Source organism: Sminthopsis crassicaudata, chromosome 1 (genome assembly GCF_048593235.1).
Source record: "Sminthopsis crassicaudata isolate SCR6 chromosome 1, ASM4859323v1, whole genome shotgun sequence".
NCBI classification, from domain to species: domain Eukaryota; kingdom Metazoa; phylum Chordata; class Mammalia; order Dasyuromorphia; family Dasyuridae; genus Sminthopsis; species Sminthopsis crassicaudata.
Genome location: NC_133617.1, coordinates 696666673 through 696694623, shown reverse-complemented (window position 1 = coordinate 696694623; position 27951 = coordinate 696666673). Strand labels below are relative to the sequence as shown.

The 27951-nt window shown below is 38.2% G+C and overlaps 1 protein-coding gene across 4 annotated transcripts in view; it reads left to right on the top strand.

Moving 5' to 3' along the window:
- EEFSEC (eukaryotic elongation factor, selenocysteine-tRNA specific) overlaps positions 1-27951 on the top strand; it is a 318322-nt gene that overhangs the window by 230151 nt on the left and 60220 nt on the right. For all 4 annotated transcript variants that reach the window (XM_074283754.1, XM_074283757.1, XM_074283756.1 and 1 more), the window contains one exon: positions 19775-19931. In XM_074283754.1, coding sequence (XP_074139855.1) covers positions 19775-19931 — 157 coding nt within the window. The remainder of the gene's footprint in view (positions 1-19774; positions 19932-27951) is intronic.

The window sequence follows — 27951 nt, the reverse complement described above, 5'->3', positions numbered from 1 at the left end:
ACAGCCATATTGAAAACGAGTTCTCACAATTATAGCGTAATAGATATGATAAATTGTTCATAAAACAGTAAAATTTTTCATCCATAAAGTTATGGATTCTGATGTAATATTTTTCATTAGGAGTGATTAAAAGCAGAAAATTCACATTCAGTAGCCATTTCCTTTGATTTTAAATTAAAATTTTTATTTTTCCCCTTCAAAAAAAATTCTGAAAAGCAGGGAAGGGTATAGGCATTTATACCACACATAGCATTTTTCATGTATAGAGAAACTAAGCTGCCTTCACAGCCTTTTTTTTTTTAATTTTTTCTCAATAGTATTTTATTTTTCCAAATATATGTAAAGGTAGTTCACAGCATTCATTTTTAAAAGATTTTGTTCTAATTTTTTTCTCCCTTCCTCATCTTTCCCCTCCCCAAGAAAGTAAGCAATCTGATATAGGTTTTAAATGTGCAATCCTTTGAAATTTATTCCTGTATTTGTCATGTTGTTAAAGAAAAATCAGACCAAAAGGGAAGAAAAAAACAAACTAATAACAACGACAAAACAAACAAACAAAAAACAAACAAAAGGGTGAAAATACTATGCTTTGATACTCATTCATTCTCCAGAGTTCTGTCTCTGAATGTGGGTGGCATTTTCTATCCCAAGTCTATTGGAATTGCCTTGAATCACTGCATTGTTGAAAAGAGCCAAGTCCATCAGGATTGATCATCATATAATCTTGTTGCCATGTACAATGATCTCCTGGTTCTGCTCATTTCACTCAGCATCAGTTCATGTAAGTTTCTCCAGGCCTCTCTAAGATCATCCTGCTGATCATTTCATCTAGAACAATAATATTCCATAACATTCATATATCACAATTTACTCAGCCATTCTCATGGCCTCCATTCAGTTTCCAGTTTCTCGCCATTAGAGAGAAGGCTGCCACAAACATTTTTGCATGTGGTTCCCTTTCTCTCTTTTATGATCTCTTTGGGACACAGATCCATTAGCCTCACAGCCTTTTTTTTAAAAAAAATCTTTGATTATTTTTGCTTTTATGCCATTGACCTTTTTATCAGTAATATTCTCATCTCCAAGTCAGAATCTGTAACAATAAATATGGTTAAGCAAAACAGAGTGATATGGCAGTAAAGTAAGAAATCTGTACCCATGCCTTAACTCCTCTTTTTCCAGAAGAAGGAGGTGGATTTTCATGATCAAGTCTCTGGAACAAAGATTGGACATTATACATGATTTTAGTTGCAATATCTTTTAGCATTGCGTTCAGATTTTATTCCCACATTTCACTCTTTCTTCATTCTTGATCTAGCAGATCCTTGATTTTGTCCATAGTAGACAAAAAAAGAAGGGATCTTCTTCTTCTTCTTCTTCTTCTTTTTTTTTTTTTTTTTTTTTTTAAACTACCAGACTAGACTTTTTCCTTCCTATGGTGGCATTCTGGTTTTGCCAAGATAGACTTGAAGACCTGGATTGAAGCTCTGAACTAATGGGAATAAGCCCACTTGTACTTTCGTATAGGATGACATCTTACATAGTGCTTTCTTCTCACAGCAGTTCTGGGAGTTAAAGAGGTCAAGAAATATTATTTCAGTTTGTAGGTGAGGAAACTCAGATTCAGAGAGCTTAAATGATTTGCTCAAGATCACAAAAGGAGTCCGCTTGAACTTCACTTGTAACACTGAAGAGCTTCATCTTATTCAGTTTAAGAATTTGGTAGACAGGAGAGTTAAATTACCTTTTTTCAAGGTGGCAGAAGAAGGAAGGAAACATGTTGTGAAATTTGCAAAATAACAAAAAAGTAGAAAGACATAAAGAATTTGATTAGCTCTGGATTCATGAAAAAAGACATTTATTAAATCAAATTCTTTACAAAGCATGACTAGATGCAAGTGAGGTTGTGTGCTTTGGGAGAATCTGAAACTACGCCTCAGTGGTGATTTCTGTGCTTGAATCTCAAGCAGTCTCACACAATCCTGTTGAAAATAAGGGGAAATATATTGAATCATAAAGGGATTTAAAGATGTCATATGATCCAATCCCCTGCCTTCAGAAAGCCAAATGCTAAGCCTTCAGGAAGCTCTTCCTGTTCCTGTTTCTTGTTGTTTTATATTACCCTGTATGTCCCACTAAAATACTTGCTCAGTCTCTTTTTCTGATCTTTACAGAATTAGGATGATCTGACTTAACAGCTGTCTCATCTCAGGCAGTGTTCAGAGATTGAGTTGCTAAGGACAATTAACTTATTTCAGCAGTTAATCATGAAGCACCTCCTAAGGACTAAGCACTACTTTGGGTTGTGATTTTTCCCTTAGCTTTTCTTTTTCTCTCTATACACACCACCACATCTTATATTCATCATTCATGAAATTAGTTTTCTCTTTTTAGTCATCTGTCAATGTTTTAAATCTTTCCAACTTACCTGCATCATTTTAAATTATGAAGACTGTTTTGTCCTTTTATCTTTGGCAGCTAGCCTAATGTCTGACCCATAGGAGGAATTTAACAAAAGGGAGAATTTACTCCCTGGCCCATGGAATTACAGAAGAGCTAAAGGGACCCTAGAGACACTCCAGTTCAGTGCCCTTTGGTGAGGAAGAGGAGGCTCCCAGAGGGGGATAGGCTTATCCTAAGTGCTCCAGGCCCACAGTAAAGGAACTAGGATTGAAACTGAGGTTTCTTGTGATGGAGAAAGCCATTTATTTACATCCAGAGAGAGGACTGTGGGGCCTGAATGTAGATCACAACACAACATACTATTTTCACCATTATTGTTGTTTACTGGCTTTTTTTCTCAATTTTTTCCCTTTTGATCTGATTTTTCTTGTGCAGCATGATAAATGTAGGAATATGTATAGTAGAATTGCACGTGTTTAATATATTGGATTGTTTGCCATCTAGGGAAGGGGGATGGAGGAAGGAGGGAGACAAATTTGGAACACAAGGTTTTGGAAGGATGAATGTTGAAAACTATCTTTGCATATATTTTGAAAATAAAAAGCTATTATTTAAAAAAAGAAGAACAAGAACAAGAAGAAACTAAGGTCTCTTTACTTCTCACCCAGAAATTTTTTTTTGTACCATGACAACCCCTTTACTTTACAGATGGGGAAACCAAGACCCACAGAGACTAAGAAACTTGTTTGAAAACTTTTTATTGTTTCACAGAATCATAGCAAGAGGAATGTATTTCCATAACACAATATTTCATATCAGCTCACTGCTTCATTTTCCATTTTATGTTTTAAATGTACTAATTTAGAAAGTACCATATTTCTTTCTTTTTACTTGGGTGTCCCAGCAGTTAGTTAATTAGCCCAAAGTTACATACAAGGTCAGTGCCCATTAAAAGAACCAAGGCTTGGTCTCTAGCCCATTTTCTACCTTACCTAGGTAACCTGATCTTACTTATTTTCAGGAAGTTCTTAAAATTTGAAGTCCATAGGAGTTCTTATGGAAGGGAGTCTGGCAGAGCAGAAAAAAGGCTCTGGGTTTGGAGTTGGAAGATGAGAATTTGAGACCTCTCTATCATCTGAAAGTCACTTAATTGTCTAAGCTTCAGTTTGCTCAAATGTAAATGGGAATAATGATGTGACACACTGTACTCAAAATTCAGAAAAACCTTTTAAAAGCACCACATAAATGTAGGCCCTTATTGAAAAGAGAATGCTAGTCTGAATTCTGGCTCTGTGTGACCATGGACAAGAAAAGATCTGTAGGAATTTTATTTTTCTATTTTATGAAATAGATTACTCATTTAAGTACTTATTCTCTTCCTGAAAGGATTGTTATAAGGTAAGCATTCTATAAACCTTGAAAGGCTATAGAAATGTGAGCTGTTATATCATGATAGCTCTTATTTGGTACCAACTTCGAAATGGAATATCTGACTAACAACAAAGCAAGTGCCCTTGGAGAGGACTTGTGTCCTTAACAGAAAACAAAAGGCCTTGAGCTGGCATATGAGACTAGTGCAAACCGAGTGATCAGCTTTTGTCACCATAAAATCACAGGGAAAAGGAGCTTGAGAATAGAGGGGTTTTGGGTGGGACTCAATAGAAAAGATTCAGCAAGTGCTCCCTTCTATCCAGAGTAATAAAGCACTTTTTTTTCCCCCTTTATAAATGAAATTAAAGACAAAAAGCTGAGCAGGAGAGGATATTTCATCACATCAGTCCTATTGTGTCTTCAGGACTGAGCCATAAAACGAGTCACAGAGACATTCTCTTTGAACTTGAAATTCTTTCTAAACTACTGCTCTAAACCAAGGGAGAGATGAGAGGAGAGTGGGCTGAATGCCCTCCTTCTCTCTATTGCTTTTCTCCCTCCTTTCTCAAAAGCCCTTAAGTGAGTTTGATTCTGCACCTCGGCTCATAAATTTAAAAAAATATTATTATAATGTAGGTCAGTGAACTGGAGTGCCACTGTACACCACAGGGATCACAGGCAGAGATGGAGCCTTCCCTGCCTGCTGGGGCGAAGGACAGTGTAAACAAGACATGGAAGAAGCCTTTAGCTCTCGCTTGCCCTAATCCTTTGTTTATGTAGCACTTAAACTGACTTTTGGGGTCGTCTCTGTCTGGCATTAAAGCCCTAAAGCTTTTTGAAGTTCCCCTGAAGTTAATAAAATTAGTCTGCCCTCATTGCAAGGCCCCTGCCTCGGAGGAGACTGGATCCTGTACTATCTGTGCGGCATTCAGCTTTTTAAGTTAATAATATTTTATAACAGAAAAGAGAGAGGCAGAGAAGGCTCCCAAAAGACCATTCTGTTAGTAGGCAGCAAGGACTGCCTTCTCCAATTTATGAAAACTCGGGAAGGATTCACATGGAAATTCAGTGATATCAGCTAAATTGAAGCAAACTAACTGAAGTCTTGGTGAGTCTCAGTGTGAGAAAAAACAAGGGGGCATCTAAACTTCCTTTTTAATTTCTTTTTTGTTTTCATGTGAAAACATATAAATGTGAAGACATTCATGTGAAGATATATGAAAGGGATGGTCCCAGGACAGAGCATAAGAGCATTAGGGTATGCAATCAGAATATTAGCCAGAAGGAATCCAAAGTACCATCCAAATCATTTGCTTTTTTTTTGATGACCCTTCTTCCTCCAAAGATATAAACAGCCTTTCAGATTTGACTTGCTAAATCTATATCCAAATGCCACTACCTTACATCATTATTGTTCAAAGATATTTTTATAGATTAAAATAATAATAATAATTAACATTCCTATGTTGTTTGTAAGGTTGACAAAGTATTTGAGTCACAATATCCTATAAAGCAAGTTGTTCATGGATTGGCATGTTAATTTTACAGATTAGAAAATTGAGGCATTATTTCTCAAATATATAGAGAACTGACTCAAACTTAGAAGAATACAAGCCATTCTCCAATTGATGAATAGTCAAAGGATACAAACAATTTCCAGACTAAGATTTTAAAACCATTTCTAGTCATATGAAAAAATGCTCTAAATCACTATTGATCAGAGAAATGCAAATTAAGACAACTCTGAGGTACTATTACACACCTCTCAGATTGGCTAAAATGACAGGAAAAGATAATGTTGAATGGTGGAAGGATGTGGGAAAACTGGGACACTTAATACATTGTCGGTAGAGTTGTGAACTGATTCAGCCATTCTGAAGAGCAAATTGGAACTGTGCCCAAAAGACTATCAAATTGTGTGTGCCCTTTGACCCAGGAGTGTTTTTATTGGGCTTATATCCCAAAGAGATCTTAAAGGAAGGAAAGGGATCCACATGTGCACAAATGTTTGTGGCAGCCCTTTTTGTAGTGGCCAGAAACAGGAAACTGAGTGGATGCCCATCAATTGGAGAATAAGTTATGGTATGTGAATGTTATATGGAATATTATTTTTCTGTAAGAAACGATCAGAAGGATGATTTTAGAGAGGACTGATGCTGAGTGAAGTAGGTAGAACCAGGAGATTATTGTACATGGCAATAACAAGACTATATGATGATCAATTCTGACAGACATGGCTCTTTTCAACAATGAAGTCATTCAGGTCAATTCCAATAAACTTATGATGGAGAGATCCATCTTCATCCAGAGAAAGAACTTGAAAGAATGTATATGGATCTCAATTATAGTATTTTCACCTTTTTTGTTAGTTTGCTCGCTTGTTTTTTCTCTCTCATTTTTTTCCTTTTCATTTGATTTTCCTAGTGCAGCATGATAAATATGGAAATATGTTTAAAATGCATGTATTTAACCTATATTGGATTACTTGCTATCTAGGTGAGGGGAAAAGTGGAGAAAGAAGGAGAAAAATTTGGAACACAACGGTGAATGTTGAAAACTATTTTTGCATGTATTTTGAAAATAAAAAGCTATTATCAAAAAAGAAAGAAAGAAAGAAAGCTGAGGCATATAGAGCTTGATTCCTCCTCAAGCTCAAATATAGCTACTTCTCTTCAGGTGCACATGGAACCCCATCAGTGCTGTCTCATCCAGGAGCCAGTCCATTGTAAGATTTATACAAGCATGAGCTATGTGTCTTGGGCTGCTTATTGACCATTCCTTTTCTATAGCTTATCTCTGCAATGAGACAGTGAGTTCCTTTGGGACTGGCACTGCTTTCTAGATCCATTACCTCCCCCATCAAGCCTAGAACAATGCTTTATGTATCTTAGACAGACAGTAAATACTTGATATTAGTATTAGATTTAATTGATTGTAACTCATATTGATCTTAGATTTATGTTCAATTTTTTTATTAAATTACCTTATATGCAGTAATAGTAAAAATGAATAGCTGAGCTTGGAATCAGGAAGACCTGAGTCTCAGACCTGTCTGTGACACACGTGGCCCTGTGATCCTGGGCAAGACAGTTCATCTTTTGGGGCCCAAGCAACTTTCTAAGTCTCTTAAGTTGATGATCAGGTGCTTGATTGGTTTGGTAGAAGGAATTTCTTTCTCTCTATGAGCTAAGGAAATCACAGGTCTTCTGGTGCAAATGTGTGTGTGTGTGTGTGCGTGTGCGTGTGTGTGTGTGTGTGCGTGTGTGTGTGTGTGAGAGACAGAGAGAGAGAAATAGAGACACAGAAAGAGAGATTGGACTCTATAAAATGAGTTATGTAATTAAATATTTCTAAGAAGGTGCCGGTCTAGAAATCAGGAGATCCAGGTTCTCCTTCCAGCTATACCGCAAACTACTAGATGAGTATGGCTGATTTATTTCCCCAGCCTGGGCCTCCTTGAGGATTTGAATTAGATTTTCTCTCAAGTTCCTCTCAGCCCTCATTATATTCAAATGTAACTTCCTGGGGATTAGAGATTGTTGCATTCACTATTTTAATATCTCTAGCACCTGACACATAATAAACATTTTAATAATGTTTGTTCATTGATAGTCTGTGTTATTGGCTCTAATACCCAAATTACTGAAAGAACCTCAGCTCTTCACTCTGTGAGACAGTTTTGTACTATCCAGCCTACTCACATGCATATGTAAGCCTGTGAGCTGTAGTTGTACAGCCATTATGTTGTGTGACCTTACAAATAGCACTTCATCCCAGAGAGTCACCAGGTCTTATGTCTTAATGGAGATAAAAGTCTTCCCTTTCTTGCTGTGGAGCCTGATGTGGCCTAAGCTTAGTTCTGAGGCAAGCAATACCCTTACCATGGGAGTTTCTGACTTACCTTCAAGCCCTCACAAAGTCAGCTGGTGCTCAGTAAAAAGGAAATGGAAGTAATATTCCTCCTAAAGCTCCATAAGATTGCATCTGTAGGTAGTTTTAACCCAAAGAGTTCCAACCAAATGAGCTTTCTGGGGATAGTTCTTCCCTAGTTCTACCCCTAGATTATGGATGGTTTATCAGCCTAAAGACAAGTAAATAGGAGATAATATTAACCACATTTAAAGTGTCGGAAACAGAATCCAAAGATTCAGCAATGCTTTTAATGACAGGTGCATATGAACCTGACTTAAGGAACATTAAGATTAATTTTATGACTTGGAATTCCAAGTCAATGGGAGGTCACCATTCAAAGAAATAGATATACCTGGTGGTTTGGTTTAATGGCATCTTCTAGCACCAAACTATGAGTAATGTATGGCAGTTGGCTGAATTTTATGAAAATCATTATGAATTTAGATGAATTTTATTTGGAAAGAATTTGAATTTCAAGATATATTTGAAGTTCTGCAGAATTCAATTTTAACACAGTGTAAATGGTAATTTTTTAAAAATAAAAGTTGCTGCTTTAACAAAGTCAAAAAACCAACCATTGCCAAAAGTGATTGTATCCTTCTGTTGTACTTTAAGCCCTCAGGACTGTAGCTCATTCATCTTTTATCTCCCTCTGAATTAAGCACTGTACGTTTCAAGGAGAAGATACTTAATAAATGTAGAATAAATGATTCACATGAGGATTTTAAATTTTTCATCTTAATTTATTAATAAGAAATATTCTGACATAAACAGTATTTTTTCAGTAAAATTTTGTAAGATAAATTGATTACCTTTTTTTCTGAAAAATTCATTTTACCCAGCAATGTTAGTCTTGAGAGTAAAAATTGCATTTCATTGTGATTAGAGACCTGTCAAAAAAGGGTCAGAAGACAAAGTTTATGGGTCACTCATGTGGAGAGGAAGAGCACTTCAGTTCTGTTACCCTGATTTTGTATAGTGTGTCTAACAGCTATCCAAGTCTCTGGACCCGTCCATTGCAGGAAAAAGCTACTCCCTCTCAATTCTCCTGTACTATAGCTAGCAGCCAATAATGACTGATCTATAGTGAAACCCTTTGTTTTCCTTGAAGAGAAGTAGAATATGAATAAATTGCAGTTAGTAATTTCTAGATTGTAGGTTTCTTTGGAATAGGAACACGGTGATTTTTATCTCTATATCCCTAATGCCTAGAACAATGCCTTGCTTAAAGTGTCCAAATGAGGGCTATTACTACCCTGATCAGACCACATCTTAAATCTCATGTTCAGTTCTAGTCTCTGTATTTTAGAAAATATGTTGACAAGATAAAAGGTAACCAGAATGTTGAGAAAACTCCAAATCATGCTTTGTGAAGTCATTTGGAAAAACTGCCAACATTTTACTGAGAAAAACTAAGAAAGTTTTTCTGAGAAAGAGGGAAATGATACTTGCTTCAGTATTTGGAAAGATTTTCTTGTGAAAGAAAGGATTATATTTGTCCTTATTATAGATGGGGGAAGAAGTGGTATCTGGGGAGGGAGAAAGAAACAGAAATCAAGAGCAGTGGATAGATGTTACCAAAAGTCCCATTTTAATTTGACATAAGGATAGCTTTCTGAACAATTGGAGCTGTCCCAAAGATGAATGGGCTGCTTCAGGAACCTAGTGAATTCATCATCACTGGAAATCTTCAACCAGAGGCTGAGTGGCTGCTTAGTGTGGATGTTGCAGAAATGATCATAGAGAGCATCAAATGTCAGAACCAGAATGTACCTGTCAATCACATGGCCCAATCCCTGCATGATAAGACATGGAATAAAGACCATCAGACAAAGTAGAAAGCGTTCTGGGTTCAAATTCTCTCAGCCACTTTCTCTGTTACCAGGGACAAGTCATCTTACTTCTCTGAACCACAGTTCCCTCATCTGTCAGATAATAGTGATGTCTGCAGCCCCTTCCAAATTCTACATCTGGGATCCTCTGGCCTGTCCAAGATTACACCCATCTGGGAGGACTTGAAATATCCAGCCTTTAAAGTCATCTAAAGTCAGGATCAGCTCCCAGCTTCAGAGTCTGGATTTTATTCCCAGCTCTTACTTGGGCTTATTACCTTTTTACTTTGCTGAACATTTGGAGAGGTTAGTTAATTTTTCCTGAGCCTCAGTTTCCTCCTCTCTAAAGTAGAAACAATAATTCCTGTACCACCTGTCTCACAGGGTTGAACTAGCTAAGTCTGAGGTCCCTTGATTCTAGGATTCTAACAAATGGTTTTTGAGGTGACATGAAGTTATCATTCTCTAAACAGCAGCTGTCAGTTTTGCCTATGGGCAGCACTCCACTTGTGGAGCAGTCAGTTCCAGTGCTATAGAGAAAGAAATCAAAGCCTTTTGTATTTTTTCTGTCCCATAAATGAGTAAAGGCAGATGTTATGGCTTCAAGGAATAATGACTTGGGGAGCCACCCATATCCTGCGATATTGCCACCCCTCAGAGCTTATTTTCACTTGGTAGTATCGTCAGCTTTCTGATGACCAGGATGGAGGAGAGGAAGCTGTTATCTCGACATGCCCTTTGCATTCACCTTGATTGCTTAATTAAGAATCCACACTTGAACTGGATCCTCCCATCCAGCTACAGACCTTGAAATTAAAGCTCAATACACCAGGTTTCTTCTCATTTGGGGTTTAACACACCAATGGCATGGTGGCTTTTGGATTATAGTGTGCATTCTCATGATGACATCTTAAACACATGACTAGTAGCATTTGCCAGCTCCATGGCTATAAGAAAGCAGTGATTAAACTTGAGGAAATCCAAGTTTTGGTTCCTTTTATGGCAAATATCTCCCAGGTGGCAAAAAGTATAGTAGTCAGTCAGAGGGTTGGCCTCTAGTGGTCTCACTGCTCTGCCTCATTCTTTCAGAAGAGACTATGATGGGGCCATGATCATTTGGCAGACCATAAGCTCTTTTTTCCATTGATTCACACAATATTCTTCATGCATCCTGCTGCTGGCAGGGACCTTAGACATCATCCAGTCCAACCTCCTTATTTTGCATATGGGGAAGCTGAGACCCTAAAAACTGGAGTGACTTGGCTAAGGCCCGGCTTCTTAAACTGTGGTTTGCAACCCCTCATGGAACCTTGTAACTGAGTGTGGGGGTCACGGAATTATGATTTATTATCAGCAAATGTTTGATTTGCATACCTATTTTGTGTACCTATAAATCTGAGGTCATATAAAATGTTCTTGGTCAAAAACGGGTTGTGAGTAGAAAAATGTTTAAGAACCCCTGATTTAAAGTAATACATTATGTCCTTGGCAAAACCAGGACTAGCTTCCACTCTCCCACTCGCTCCTTGTGCTAGGCTGCCTCTGTCCAGGGCGAAGCACTAGCCATGACAAATGGCATGAAGACTTAGCATGTCCAATCCACCTCTGAGGTTGGGAGCAGAAATGGAACACAGCCCCTGCTCTCAAGGGGCTCACACTCACAGAGGAGAGAACAGCTGCAGTGAAAAAGAAAGGTGCCATGGGCCCTACTCTGGGCTTCTTCACTAGGCTTTATAAAGCAGGGAAAACATCTTAGCTCCACTAATAAAACTGTGTCCATCTTCGGTGCTGAGCCACTTAACAGTGCCAAGTGAGAACTTACTTTTCTGCTGAAGAGGTCAGGCAGGACATCACACCCACAGATGCAGTTCTCAAGTCATATCATCCCCAAAATTGATCACCTGGATGATGGCTTCCGGGCTAGGCTGAAAGCAGAGCTTGTCCTCTGGGGAGCATTGCTGTTCCTGGTATCCTTGGGCTAGTGTCCTAAGCTGTTTTAGTCTATTGTAAGCCTTTATTGAATTGAGTGGTCGGGCCTGGCAGAGGCTTTGGTACAGAGAAGAGAACAGTGGAAGACGAAGCTGAAAAACTTTTTTGGAATAAGATTGTAGAGAACTTTGAATGATGGTGAGAGTTCGTTATTGGGAGATGAAAGGAAACCATTGGAAATGTTTAATGATGAAGGGAATGACACTATCTAAGCATCAGATACTAAAGAAATGGGAGATCAGACCATATTTATTTTCTAGTTGGGCAGACAAGCTTTATATATATTAAATAAGAATGATTTTTTAAGCCAATAGCAGTAATAGGGCTCTGGAGACTGAAGCAACAAAAATAACAGAGCGGACTAGATTCAAAGAGCCAGGGAGAGACAAGAGGCACAAAAACGAGTAGAAATAGAAATAATTAGATTGTTTTTGTGACTGTAGACAGTTGTAAAGGACATGTACTGGTGGAGACTCTGATGCATTTCTTCCCCTACTAGATGACATACATCCCTTTAGAACAGTGGCTCTGTTCTAAATTTTTAACTCCACAGAGTGCTTTGTCTATACTTTTAGTCCATACCAAATGTTCACTGAGTGACTGATTTGATCCGCCTTAATTAGCAGTCCATGTTTAGAAGAAGGGGAGAGATCACCAATCAAAACTGCTTCCCATTCAGTCATCTACCAAACTCCTCTTAGAATCTCTTAAGCACGTAGAGAAGTTCAGAGAGAGGAGTAAAGGACAAAGGAAAGACAGAGTTTGGGAATCATGGCTCAGAGGCAGTTCAGTGTATCTTAGGGTCAGAAAAATTATCTGGAGAGCTTGGAATTTTCCAATCTACTTCACTATCTTTCCAGAATCCTCTCTCCTTATCCTAGAGATGAAAATGCTTCTAATTTGCATGGGAAAACCTCTTCCTTTAAGGTTTTGACTAGAGCATCCGGATGGCATTACTAGGTTTGGCATTAAGAGCCAGAGGTTTTCTTGGTATATTAAAGGAGTAAATGATGAATCACTATTGCATTTTTTAGTGTGGCTATCATAACTATAGGATGTTCTAGACAAGAAGGAGTCATAAGGAATTTTCCATTTCTCTTCCTATTCAGGAAGGATTCTTAAGGAAATGGTGGGATTTTAGAAGTCACTGTAATGAAGGAAAACAACCCTAATAATCTTGTGGCGACATAGTATTATAGTGTGTGGATTGGACAAAGTGATCATTGAGTAGATTTAGTAGAAAATTGGACTAGGCGCCGCCATTCAGGCACCTGAATGGAACAGAGAAGCTGAAGCAGTTTGGAATGGAATGCCTTTTCTCTTAGCTCACACCTTTAAAGTGTATTGATATGTAGTAAAAATCTTTCCTACATTTCTGTTTTCTAAGTTCTAAGAATGATTAAGTGGTCTCTCCCCTGCTCCCAGTCATAGACTGCTAGTAAGGTGAATCAGACCAATCACTCAATGAACATTTGGTATGGACCAAAACTATAGGCAAAGCATTCTGTGGGAGTTAGAAATCTAGAACTGCTTCCATAAAAGAGAAATACGAATTCGTCAAGTCAATAAGCATTTACTAATTGCTTGTTGTGTGCAGGGCATTGGGCAAAGTGCAAATACAAATACAAACACAAGAAGAAAGATCGTCTCTATTTTTTGAATTAAAGATTTTTATTTTCAAAACATGTGCATGGATAATTTTTCAACATTGACCCCTGCAAAATCTTGTGTTCCAAATTTTCCCCTCTTCCCTCCACCCCTCCCCTAGATGGCAGTTAATGCAATATATGTTAAACATGTTAAAATATATGTTAAATCTGGGGCAGCTAAGTGGCGCAGTGGATAGAGCACCAGCCCTGAATTCAGGAGGACCCGAGTTCAAATTTGATCTCAGACACTTAACACTTCCTAGCTGTGTGACCCTGGGCAAGTCACTTAACCCCAGCCTGAGGGGAAAAAATAAATAAGTAAATAAAATATATGTTAAATCCAATATATGTATAAATATTTATACAGTTATCATGCTGCACAAGAAAAATCATATCAAAAAGGAAAAAAAATGAGAAAGAAAACAAAATGCAAGCAAACAACAACAGAAAGAGTGAGAATGCTATGTTGTGATCCACACTCAGTCCCCACAGTCCTCTCTCTAGGTGCAGATGGCTCTCTTCATCACAAGACCATTGGAACTGGCATCACTTGTCTCATTGTTGGAAAGAACCACATCCATGAGAATTGATCATCACATAGTCTTGTTGCCATGTACAATGATCTCCTGGTTCTGCCCATTTCATTTAGCATCAGTTCATGTAAGTCTCCCCAGGCCTCTCTGAAATCATCTTCCTGATCATTTCTTACAGAACAATAATATTCCATAACATTCATATACCATAATTTACCCAACCATTCTCCAATTGATGGACATCCGTTCATTTTCCAGTTTCTTGCCACTACAAAAAGAGCTGCCACAAACATTTTGACACATACAGGTCTTTAAGATCTCTTTGTGATATAAGCCTAATAGAAACACTGCTGGATCAAAGGGTATACAGTTTGATAGCCCTTTGGACATTGTTCCAAATTGCTCTCCAGAAAGTTCATAACTCTACCAACAATGTATTAATGTCCCAGTTTTCCCACATCCCCTCCAACATTTGTCTTCAGAAAAAGTCATAAAGAGTTTACATTCTGATGAGGGAAACCGACACCTAAAAAGAAACTAAAAGAGAGGGATGGGAGAGAAGAGGGTGCCTTTGACAGGTCATGGCAGAGGAAGCCTGGAGAGGAATGAAAGTCCTGAAAGAAAACAGCTAATTAGAGGGAGAGGCCTCAGGAGCAGACAAGACTTTGATTGTGAGAAATCCCAGGCAGGAGTGATTTTCAGGGTGAAGAAGTTTCTGTGGCCTGGTGGGGAATCCTCAGAGAGCCAGGATTGCAGCCTGGGGAGGTGAGCCAGTTATGTCTTCTGTCTTTGAAGAGTTCAGCAATAACTAGATAGCCATTCGTTGAAGACATTTTCTTGAATTCACTGTATGCATTCTTATAAAGCCTCTGCCGAGGACTCATGACTGCTTACCAGTTCTGCTCTATCCTCATCTGTTCCCTGTATCACCTGTCTAAGGTGAGCTTCTGCTTCTCCATATCCTCAAGTTTCTCGACATCCTCATTTACTCTTCTTCCTTTCCTCTGATCCTGTAAGAGGAAGCATCACCACTGTTCCTCATTAAGGCTCATCCTTTTATCTGCCCCTGGTCCAGTTCTCTCCTGCTCCCTCGTCTAAGATTTTTCTATCTGGACTTCTCTCTCATGAGTGTCTCCACCTCTACTGACCCCCCACAATCATACTTAGGTTTCCTCTAACCCAAAATGGCATTTTCATGACCCCATTCATATCTCTCTCTCTCTCTCTCTCTCTCTCTCTCTCTCTCTCTCTCTCTCTCTCTCTCTCTCTCTCTCTCTTTACTTCTAAACTTCTTGGCTTTCAATTTTTCTTAAGAATGTGAGGCCACTCTCAATCTGAAATCTTTTTTTCCCCAAAAAGTCACCAATGGACTTTGAAATAACAAGGCAAAAATGTTTGTGGCAGCCCTTTTTGTAGTGGCTAGAAACTGGAAATTGACTGAATGCCCATCATTTAGAGAGTGGTTGGGTAAATTGTGGTACATGAAGGTTATGGAATATTATTATTCTGTAAGAAATGATCAACAGGAGGATTTCGAAGAGGCCTGGAGAGACTTTCGTGAACTGATGCTGAGTGAAAAGAGCAGAACCAGGAGATCATTGTACACAGCAACAAGAAGACTATATGAGAATGTATTCTGATGGGAGCAAGCAGAATCGGGTAGGATGTGGGGACAAAGGGGTGAGTTGAGAACAGTCATTTAATAAGTAAGTATCTCCTATATCTCAGACCCTGTGCTAGATGTTAAGAATATTGTAGGCAAAATCAGTAATCCCTATCTGTAATGTCCAGGCTAGCTCTCTGGAGGGCCTCAGGATCAATCATTCAAGTACACTTTTTCAGAATTCTAGCCCTCTGCAATCCTTCCAGCCCTCTATACCTACCCTCGAGGGGCTTTCATTCTATTGGAAGAGAAAGTGGGGGTGAGGCTGGAGAGGTCCTAGCAGCTGAGAAGATCAGGAAAGACTTCATGTAAAAAGTGATCCAAAGCCAAACATTGGGATCCAGAGTTTTTAAGAGGGGGCAATGAGGCAAAGGTACATCATAACCACAGGAGAATCTAGAAGCAGGGAAGGCACTGACGTCTAATAAAGCTGGAAAACTTAATGGGGGCCATGATGGAAAGAAGTGGCAAACAGAGGAGTTTACACTTGATCCTTGAAAAGGGAATAACAATAAGTAACATTTATGTAATATTGACTACATGTCAGGCACTGTGCAGAGTGCTTTATAAATACTACCTTATTTGATCCACACAGGAACCCTGGGAGGGAGGTGCTATTATTATCCCCATTTTATGGGAGAAATGGAGGAAAACAGGATTAAGTAGCTTGTCCAGGGTCTCACAGATATTAAGTATCTGATGCTGGGCCCAGTACTCTCTTCACTGCACCACCACTGGAATTTAGGTAGCAAGGCAGGGACAGTCAGACCTGTACATGAGAAAAATGATTACCAGCTATGCAATTGGCAGGTGGGCAGTGTTGGAGGTCCTGAAGTAGGGAACCAACAGCCAGCAGACCAGTTTGCCTGGAGACCAGGGTTCATAGTAGTATAAAATGCCTAATCAAGCTGGAAAGATAATGGTGTGAGATTATATAAAGGGATGTAACTGCCAAACAGAAATGATTGTCCCCAGAGACCAGACTCTCTTCTGCACTATTGTAATAACCCTTGGCCTCAGGTCTCCCCTACTCCACTGCCTGCATTGAAGTGATTTTCCTAAAATGTATGCCTGGCTGTCACTCTCCTGCTCCATAAACCTCAGCGGCTCCCATTTGCTTCTCAGATCCAAGACGTTATTTAACTCTTCTAGCCTTGGAAGCCCTTCATACATTATTCCTCCCCATCTTCACTTTTTGGCTTGGGCTCTTGTCCTTTCTGCTCCCTTTTGTCTCTTAGGATCATGCTACCTCCATGGAGCCTTTCCTGGTCCTCCTTAGCATCCATTCTCCTTAACATGTATTTATCTTTTACATTTTTATTTACTCCTTAGTGTCCATGTTACTTCCCTGAGAGGTCATAAGCCACTTGTGGGTAGGGGCCAGAGGCCTGGTCTGGCATGCAGAATAGGCACTTGTTGATCAGGGGAATGACCTGTCCTCAAAAAATCTACATAAATGTGAGGAGGGGTGGGGAACAGTACAAACACTGGGTAATAGTGTGAGACCACAGCATATAAACCTATCACAAGGAGTATGTAATTAACTGCCAGAGGAGTAGCACCTGAATCAGTTAACAAATATTTTTAAATACCTACTATGAGCAGAGACTGTGATAGGCAAGAGATCACTGGGCAGGAGGTGTCTTGTTTCCTGGTGGTGTTGATAGCAAATAATTACCTATTACTCATGTGTGTATCTGTATTTGTAACATAAACTCACACATATTCTTTTTCCTTTGTGCATGTTTGAAGCATTATAAGTTTGTTTCTACAGCAATTCAAAGCTGGGATGAGTTATGTGGGTCCCAAATTCTCATTGTGGTTTTTGTAAACACTTTAAATAAATCTAAAAGAACAATGTGACCAGACCACCTAAAGCCTTTTCCAGGTTGAAATCCTGTGACTTTATGAGTTAAGCTTTGGAAAACAGATAGAATTTGAAATTATGGGGATGGAGCATTTTAAAAATTACTTTTATTTTTTTCTCTCCTTACCTTACTATTTGGGGGGGAGGGCCTTTGTAACAGATTGGCATAGTTATCTGCCCCATTTTCCTGTGCTCCACTTTTTAAAAAGCACATACATATAAACTTAGAAAATAGATGAATTGGGAAGTGATCATCTATTAACAAAATAATTCTTTATGAAAGGATTCATGAGGTTTATTTAAATAGCAAGGTCCCTCCTCACATTTACATTAGGGTTTATACTAATTGGGTTAACTCTTGTTGCAGTTTGTGCATCCCTCCATTGCACAGCCCCGCCACAGCAGAGCAGAGGGAGATCTGCCCATCTCACCAGGCTGTGGGTAGTAAGGATGCTGCCCGTTTGCCTGCCACCTTCACCAGCTCATGTCTTTCCCTTGGGGAAAGTGGGATGAGAGAAGATGCTACTGTCAGCATGTTTTGTAGGCTTTTCTGGTGCTAATAGAGAGCAGGAAGAAGAGATAGTGATTCATTTAAATTACTGAGAAATGGACTGGGTGAAAACAAACTCCTGAGCAAGTCTTTGACCTTTGTTGATTCCAAATAATAATGAAAGAAGCTTGGCCTTCCTATGGATGTTAGAAGGATCTCTGTGGGGGGTTCATTCCAGGTGTGCCGGGTTTGGTTTTTAGTGGGACCCATGACTCCAAAAATGTTCCCATTTAGTCTTTCAGACAATAGATGTGGGATAGCTGCCACAATGTAGTATTGTCTTCCTATAAATTATGAGGGTTATTTTTAAAAAGAAAAAAACCACCCCACAAAAGTACTGGTTCACAGTAAATAAACAGTAAGAGTCATGGGTAGAAATGTTTTAACACAATGCACATTGGAATCACGTTATATATAGACATACATATACATACACCCAGATGTAGTTTACAAATGCTGTCTTTTTATATGTGTCACAATGTATTAAGAACTTACTATGTACTGTATGGGTGGGTGGGTGTAATTTGTTTTCTTTTGAAGTAGTTTCATGTACATCTCGTTTAATTATTTTTAATTTATGCTTGTTGCATTTCTATAACGATAATAATTTTTTAAAAAAATGTTGCACATGAAACTGCAAATCTGTTAATGTACAACTTGCTATTCTTTTTAAACATGTAAATGTTTTCCCTTTTTTCCTTTTCCCTCTATCCTAGAGATGTCTGCCATTAAACACAAATATGTATGTAGATGTAGAACTATTCTATACGTGCTTTTCTTTATCAGTTCTTTCTTTGGATGCACTTAGCTTCTTCCTTCATATGTCCTTCGTAGTTAATTTGGATATTTGTAATAGTCAAAGTACTTATTCACAATATTGCTGTTATTGTATACAGTATTCTCTTGGTTCTCTCATTTCTGTCTTCATTATTTCCTTGGTTTTTAATCTCATCAAATTTATCAATTCTTTTTTAAATTAATAATATTTTATCTTTTTCCAGTTCTATGTAAAAATAGTTTTCAGTATTCATTTTTGCAAGGTTAAACTCATTTCTTATAAGCACAGCAGTTTCCAGCACAATCATATACCACAACTTGTCCAACCAGTCATCTCTTAACTTAAAAAGTCAAACATTTTATTCATTCAACAAACTGTTAGCTAGAGAAATCCCCAAATCTTCAAGCAGGGCTTGATAGTTTTTGTTGGGGTAAAATCCATACTTGTGATTCTATTAGTATGGGGAACTTCCTTGTGAGGAAATCTCCTCTACCAATGCAAGTTAGCAGCAGCTTTGTAATTTTTAGTCTTAGTAAGCTGCCAAAGCATTGAATTAATGACTGGCCAAGGACACACAGTTAGTATTTATTTATTAGAGACAGGACTTGAATTCAGGTCTTCCAAGCTTCAAGGCCAGCTCTCTTTCTTATGCAATGAGGCCTCTTTTACTGAGTTCCATTCAATCCTATTTTCATCGTGGCACAGGGCTGGGGAAACACAGGTTCTGGGAGGCCTGCTGGGCCAGAGAGGCTTCGGGTCTGACTGGTGACAAGCCGTGACCAGTCTCACTCCCTTCAGAGGCTCGTCTCCAGATATCTGTAACAGGGCTTCTTACCTTTTTTCCACTCACATCCCCTTTGTGTCTGACCTGTGACCCCAGGCATATAGGTGTAAAAATAAGTATACAGTTCAAGTGTTACTGATAATAAATCATCACTTCACAGCCATGTGGGGTCACTACTCACAGTTTAAAAAGCTTTGGTCTACAGTATTTGCCTGTCTCCCAAAATATAAGAGAGGTTTCAGTGAGTCCTAATAGAGGGAGGACCTGCAGCTGCAATCAGGACTTTTCAAGTATGTAACTCTAGTAGAAAAAACTCTTAAGAGCAGCATCTGAAGATCCAGGTTTCAGGGCTGGCTCTGCTAAGGGGGCATGGCTCTGGAGGAGCTCTAGGGTGGCCTTTCAGTACTAACCTTCAGTGTTGTGGCCCTTGTCTTTTTTCATAGGTGATCGACGATTACAATGTGATTGGTCGGTCTTTGTTTAAGAAGGAGACCAACATCCAGATCTTTGTGGGGCTAAAAGTTCACCTCTCATCAGGGGAAAGTGGAGTCATCGAAAGTGGTTTTGGCCAAAGTGGAAAGTTTAAGATCCGGATTCCCGGTGAGTGTTGTTCTTCTCAAGAGGGTATTTGGACAAGGATTGGGGCATCCCTGCTGGAGATCTCTTTATCCATGATTATCGATCTAAGTGATTAGATGCTTTAGGAGGTATTTGTATTCCCTGGTCTGAGAGATAGCAATTTCAGAAATGCAGACTTAAGCCCTAAATAAAGGGATCAAATATTTGGAGTTTGGAAGATGGGCTCAAATCCCATCTCACACACTTAATAGTTGCAAGAAAGCCTTAGCTTTCTTCTCTGTAAAATGGTGCTAATCACCTTTCTTTTATCAGAAAATTATGAATGTTAAAGTAGATGATGCATCTCAGCAATTTTTCAGCCCTTAAAGCACTATGTAAATGAAAGCTATTATTTTACTTCGATCTGTGGAACTAGACTATGAACATTTAAAGAATTGCAGAAGCAGTTGATGAAAGCCACTCTTACAATTATAGAACTATGAGTGTGGACAGATTGACAGGCTAAATGGGTCATGGTGCCCCCAAATAGGAATATCTGAAATAAAGGGATGGAGAGAGAGAGAGAAGTGTTCAGTAATTAAACAGCCATTGGCAAGAAGAAGCAAATCAACCAGAGTCACAGCAGATCCCATAACAGGAAAGTGGTATTAGCTGGCGTAGTCACATGTTAAATGGGAAAATCCAGGTTTCCTGCCAGAGGACAGCCCTTGTGGATGACCTTAGCCAAGGGAAGTTCTTGCCATCATCTAGGAAGTATGCTTCTCACCCCTCCCCACTTGTATAAACAGATGGGCATTCCCACATGAAAAATGGAGGCTCCTGGGCAGCTTTCTGGGCTCCTTTTGCAACCAGTGTTTATTAGGAGACATTGGCCCAAATCAAGACTCTAACTTGTTTTCCTTCTTCTCTGACCTGTGGCAAACTTGGCATTTCACCATAAAACAGACTGCAGCAGTAGACAAAGTAGAACTATCTCCAACCATTGCACTTAGAAAGTCAAAGGGTGATTTAGTAATGAACACTGGTTAAACCACTCTGTCTGTTTAAGGATGGCTGGGCTACAGAGGGAGGGGAGGGAAATGGTAATGACGCCATTTGAGTCAACTACAGTTCACATTCCATTGTTAGGTCAGTGTTGCTTTTTTAATGTGTCTGCATCCTGTTTGTGGTTTTTTTTTTTTTTTTAATTAAATATAACTGGTTAGATTCCTCTGTCCCACCCACCATCTTCTATCCCTCCTTCTTCTCTGCCCCCCACATCTTTGGCCTGCCTTTTCCTGTAGATTCCTTCTATAAAGAATTACTCTTAATGTTTTTGAAGTGCCTTAATTGTTAAAGAATCTTCAATAAACTAAAGACATCTGATACTAGGGGAGGAAAAAAATGACCGTCTACGAGTTAAAAGCTGCTTCAGCCTAAGAGCCCCTGATTTAGTTTTGTGTTATGCAAACGCCAAGTGGAAAGTGAAATGAGATCTTTTGAGTAGGTAGATCCCTTAGTGGGTCTGATAGCTTAGGTTTGCTAGATTGCCTCAAAAAAGCTACTGGACTGGGAGAAACAGTAGAATCTGGCTAAAGCCAGCAGTTGATCTCTTAAGGAACATTTGAACATCATTCTGGGAAAATTTGAAATTTGAGTGGGAGAGGATTCACTTTTTGTTATTACCGCAGATCTCTAACTCTCAAGGTGCTAGTACTCTTCAAAGGCAAAAGAGCATTTGAACAAGGAGCCAGGAAACCCAGCATATCCCTGCTCCATCACTTTCTGGCACGATGACCTCTCTGAAAACTCAGTGTCTTCATCTGTTAATTGGAAATATAACACTTTAATCATAGCCCACAAGCAGTACTTGTTAGAAAAACACTTTGTCTTTAAACCATTATCCCTATCTTTCCTCCTTTTCCTTTTTAGTTTCATTTATAAAATGGGCATAATCCTGACATTCCACCTACATTGAATTTGTGGTCAGGATCAAATGAGCTAATAGTACTTGTGAAAGTGCATTATGTTTTCACATAGCAATCTGCATTTATAAAAAATTTTATGCATTTGCCGCCATATTGGTCCATACAACAACCTTCTAAGGCAAATAAAATTAATCTATCATGGTACCTGAAGATTATATATCATCATTACAGAAGTAGAGGGAGATAGTGTTTTTAAATAATTTTTCCTTTTTGGTCAGCCTCAGCTCATTTTTTCACTTTGCATCTAATTGATGGGTCCAGTTGTTGAAATCAGTCCTGAAACTGAGTCAATTCTAGGGTGTAGTATAATGACTTTAAATTTCATACTGCAATTTGAGAGCAAGGTTGGACAAAGAATCACATTTCAGTTTCTTTTTACTTAGGGTACCTGTTCATTTTTAATGTTTTCCTTAATAAAAAAAAGTTCACATTTTCCTCTTCATTTCTAAGAAGTTTCATATAAGCCAAGTCTAATATAACACATCAATTTATTTTGTACTTGGGTACTACCCTGTCATTTTCATTTGGAATGAGTTACAATGACAAGCTTTGACTCTTCAGTTGGAACAGATCCGCAAAGCCAATACCGGAGAACATTATTTAGTTCTTTTTTGTTGTTGTTGTTGTTGCTATTCAGAATTGTAATTTGTAGATTCGTAGGGTGGTGCTGATAAATTCCTACAGTTATCTACTGTTGAACTGGGTTGGTAGGATATGTCCTGGCTACTCTGACTACTATAACTTTTAGAGTCATCTCTTGGAAGCCAGCTGTCCTTAAGCATAGGACCATTAGCTAAGTCCTTTGAGTTTTTAAAAACTAAGGATCCTTTAAAAACTAAGGATCCCAAAAAATTAATCAGAAAGTCACAGAAATTAAGTACCAAGATTGCACTGATTGATAATAAGGATAAAATGCCCTCTGATTATGCGTATGTGTTGCCTACTTCTAGGGTCCAGAAATGTCATTTGGTCTGAGGACTTGGCTGTCTCCATAGTTCTAACTCTTAACTCAATCAAAACACAGAGCAAACTCCATCTCAGTATAGACATTAGAATTGATGCAGGCTAGTCTCCTCCATGAAATGTTGATGATTTTAGTTCTGGATTTCTTTTCTCAATTAAGAAATTATCAGACAGATAAACTTAATCCTATAGTTTTCAGTAAACCCAAAGGCCTTACTAGGATAAGAGCCTACTATTCAACAAAATCTCCCAGGAAAACTGGAAAGTAGTCTGATAGAAATTAGGTTGAGACCTAATTTAGACCAAAAAAAAATTTCTAAATTAATAAATGACCTAGCTGTAAAAGGTCACATCATAAACAAATCAGAGGAGCAAAAAAAGAAAATACACTTTACAACATAAAAGAGCTTGAGAAATAGAACCGATCATAGAAGATAAAATGGATAATTTTATAAAGTTGAAATTTTTTTTATAAAAACAAATTAATATAGTTATTAAATTATTAATATAAAATTTATAAAAACAAAATTAAGTAGGAAAAATATTTGCAGGAAGTTTCTTGAGAAAAGATTTGATTTCTTTAGTTTATGAAAAACTGATTCAGTTATTTAATAACAGCCCTATATATAACTGGTAAAACAGTATGATCAGACAATTCTCAAAGGAAGCAAACAATAGTCTTGTGGGAAAAAATGTTTCAGATCATTAATAGTCTGTGAAATACAAATTAAAACAACTCTGAACTTCTCACCTGTTAGAGCATCAAAGATGACAAAAGAAAATTACAATTAATAGTGGGTCTGCAGGAAGACAAGCAGACTAGTACACTATTGGTAGAACTGAAGTTGACTATCTATTCTAGGAAACAATTTAGAATGATACCCAAACAGATCCTAAACTGTACATATTCTTTAATTGGTAACAACCCGTATTAGTCTCATATCCTAAAGAGATCCAAGAGAAAAGGGGAAAAAAACACACATACATATGTGTATGTATATTTATAGCAAAACAGTTTATTTTGCACACAAGTACTACCATAAAATAAATAAAAGGAGTGTCCGTAATTTGGGGAATAACAAATTATGGTATATGCAACTTTATTTCTTCATTAAAAAATGACAAAAGGGATAGTTTTAGAGAAATTTGGGAAGACTTCTGTGAACTGATGCAAAATGATGTGAGTAAAGTCACGGGAACAATTTGTATACTAAAGACAAGCAACTGCAGAAGACTGATGAAGAAGCATGCTGCTGACCCAAAATAAGACAGACATTTTTAGACATGTCACATGATTATATTTGTTTTGACTGACTGTACTTATTTGTTACAAAGATTGTATTTTTCTTTTTGTTCTGTGACATGGGGCCTGCGGTAAAGAGAAAAAAAGCTACTAAAACAACAACAAAAAAAGAAAAAAAGATCATTGAAACATTGAAAAGAAAACATTTATGCAGGATAGCTTTGAAATGTTGAATTGTAAAAAAGAAAAAAAGGGAGAAAGAAAAATATGTTGAAATTTATATATTTTAAAATGCAAGCAGTAAGTAATGGAAATTTGTACTTTCACATAATTTTTTTTTTAAATTTTACATTGTATATAGAAATTTTACTTTTAAGAATGGTTTGTTCATCAAATTCAGAATTTTTAAAATTATTTTTAATCACCCCAAATTCATGTAAATGGCCATGAGATGACGCTTCTGCTTCAGAACTGCTTGCACACATATAAGAAATTAGACACTTCATTATAGAATTGGTGCTATAGAACAATCCAACAGCAAAACTGAAGCATGTGATTGTGTAATAACCTTCAACCAGGAAACAGTTATGTTATTACTAGATTTCCTCCAATAATATATAACTAAAAATTGAATTAATTTGCTTCCCATGCAGTACATGCTACTTACTCTCATAAATCAAGGCTTCTTGACCCTTTTCCATTCCTTTTCACCCAAGAAATTTTTATGTAGTTCCAGGTATATTGGTATATAAAAGATATAATAATCAAACTTTACTGATAATAAATCACAATTGACGCCATAAACCCACAATTTAAGAAGTTTTGTCATGGACAAATTCCAATGACAAATCACATGACTTCTCAAAGCAGACCATGCTGCATCTAATCCTTATCAAGTGGCTCTTGCCAACTTTCTTTATAAGCAAAAGAATTGGAGCCTTACTTTAATTCCTACAAAATTATGTATAGCTTATTAAATTATAGACTACATTTCACACGTGAAGTCCAGACAGGATGGTCACTAATGTTGTTCTGGGAAACATTTCATCTATTGGCATTGACATCAGAATAGAAATCGTGTCTTTCTGCTGATTGGGCCATGTGAAGAAGGTGTATTTTATACAAGCAGGTCCACCCCCCAAAAAAGTCATTATGAAACTCTGCTTCATGAGAGGCCTCCTTGATGCAGAATGGAGTGGGAGACCTGGCAGACCGCTGGTGAGCAAATGTTCCCAAAGAGCCACTCTTAAGAGAAGCTGAGGACCAAGTCATTAATTTGTTTGTAACCAGCATTTATTGAGTATTTCTGGAAAGGCCAGGAGGTGATCTAGATGTCTGTATAGTCTCCTCCAGCCTGAAAACACCGACTCTGTAGCTGCTGCCCACACATTATCAGTTTTCATTTCATGGCCTTATGTTCAGGCTATAAGAACATCACTTGCAACATTATGTTTGGCTATAGATATATTCTGCCCAGTCTAGTCTTTAGGTTATGAGTGTCCATGCCACCATAAACGTGTTCTAGAGGGCAGGCACCAGGAGGTAGGCGTATAGTCTGTGGTGTCCAGCACACCCACGAAGGTGACATTGTCCCTTTCTTTCCCCCCCATTATGTTTTAAGCTGTCGATGCATGTTATTTCTCTTTGTCATGTCCATTCCTCTTGCCCTTCCCATCCAACTGCTGAACGCTACAACCAATCCCAGCCCAAGGGGCACTTCACATATAAATCTGTCTCCTTTCGGAAGATATTGGGTAATGCAACATGCCCAGCTGAGCCACCAGAGAGGCATCTTTTCCCTTTATTATCCCCTCCTCAGCAGATTAAATGCAGCAGCATAAAGTCTCAACTGATGGTAGTGGGTCCTGAAACCGCCATTGTATGTGCACCATGATTAAACTGGACAGTCACCTTCAAGCACAGGTTGACCTTTGTTGCTCAGATATTAAGATTTATTGACTCTGGAAAGTAGTCCATCATGACTTCAATTGTGGTCAAAAGCAAGAATTGCACATTGCTCTCTTGATTGAAAGCAGAAGCCAGATAATGATTTTATTCCTTAGTTGATCCACTTTTCCTGGGGTAGCATCTAGCAGAGCAGGCCCCAGGGTCTCATGAAGTCATTGCTAGTAGGGGATCAGGGTTTTAACATTGGAAAGAGATGCTCTTATTCTGCTTTTTTGACTGGTTTTACAGAACTGTATAACAAGGCAGCAAGTTTGTCATTATTTAAGTCAATGTCATTTGAGTTTCTAAAAGCATTTGAAGTTTTTTTAAAAGCTGTGGACTTGGACATATGACAACAGAGTGAGTTAAAGCTAGAATGAGTAGCACTGGGGGGCTCTCTTAGGCACACAGGTCTTTGAATTTCTCTTGAGTGTTTCCCTCAATCCCTTCATCTAGATAGAACTCAGATAGAAGCTTAGTGCCAAGAAAATCGGAGCTCCATGAGATGTGAGCTCCATGAGGGCCAGAAAAGTTTAGGCCTTGTATCCCAATGAACTGAGAAGGAATGAGTTAAGAAAGAGAGAGAGAGAGAGAGAGAGAGAGAGAGAGAGAGAGAGAGAGAGAGAGAGAGAGAGAGAGAGAGAGAGAGAGAGAGAGAGAGAGAGAGAGAGAGAGAGAGAGAAAAGAGAGAGAGGAGAGAGAAAGAGACAGAGAGAGAGAGAGAGAGAAGAGAGAGAGAGAGAGAGAGAGAGAGAGAGAGGAGAGAGAGAAGAGAGAGAAGAGAGAGAGAGAGAGACAGAGAGAGAGAGACAGAGAGAAAGAAAGAAAGAAAGAAAGAAAGAAAGAAAAAAGAAAGAAAGATAGAAAAGAAAGAAAGAAAGAAAGAAAGAAAGAAAGAAAGAAAGAAGAAAGAAAGGAAGAAGAAGAAGGAGAAGGAAGGAAGGAGAAGAAGAAAGAAAAGAAAGAAAGAAAGAAAGAAAGAAAGAAAGAAAGAAAGAAAGAAAGAAAGAAAAGAAGAAAGAAAGAAAGAAAGAAAGAAAGAAAGAAAAGAAAGAAAGAAAGAAAGAAAGAAAGAAAGAAAGAAAGAAAGAAAGAAAGAGAAAGAAAGAAAGAAAGAAAGAAGAAAAGAAATCCTTGGGATACTTTGCAGCATAATTTTAAGCTGTTTGGAAAAGCAGAGAACTAAGGCTGTCAACTTTGTGAAGACAGGTGTTAGCCAACAAGGCCACAGGGCAGCATCCCAGAAAGCAACAGTGACCACAGGGGCCAGCCATCAGTTTTCTTTCTTTTGGTCAGATGGTTACTACTAACTAATGATATAATTGTTAAATCTGTCATTATCTGTTCCCCCTATTAAATCAACTCTCATTTTGTGAGAGTGAATATATAAATACAACTATAGATTTATGGTAAGGTTCATGCATCATAGTACCACCATCCATATATTTGCAAGTAACACCTGCCTAAGCACAAAGATAGATCTTATTGGGTTTCTAAGAAAAGAATTAAAAGATATTTTTTTCTGAAGTTCAATGAATGAAATTGTATTAACTTCATTGTATTAGCTCACTGCTAGCCCAATAAGTGGATTTCTCCCCAATTTGTTTTTTTAATGAAATTATAGAATGAGAGTTCCTGTGGTGTAGCTCAATGGTAGCAAACTCAAATAGGGTTCACTAAACTTGTACATAAGGATCCCTGCAGGCCCCACAGGGACTTGGAAAACCACATACACTATTAAAATTATCTATGTTCTATTGTATTTTTATTTGTTTTGTTAAATATTTCCTAATTACATTTCATTCTGGTTAGACCACCCTCAGGAGTGTTACCAACCACATGGTTTGTATCTCTGGGGTAGTGGATAGAGTGCAGGACTTGTAATCCGGAAGCCCTAGATTCAGATCTCTTTAGGTTCTTA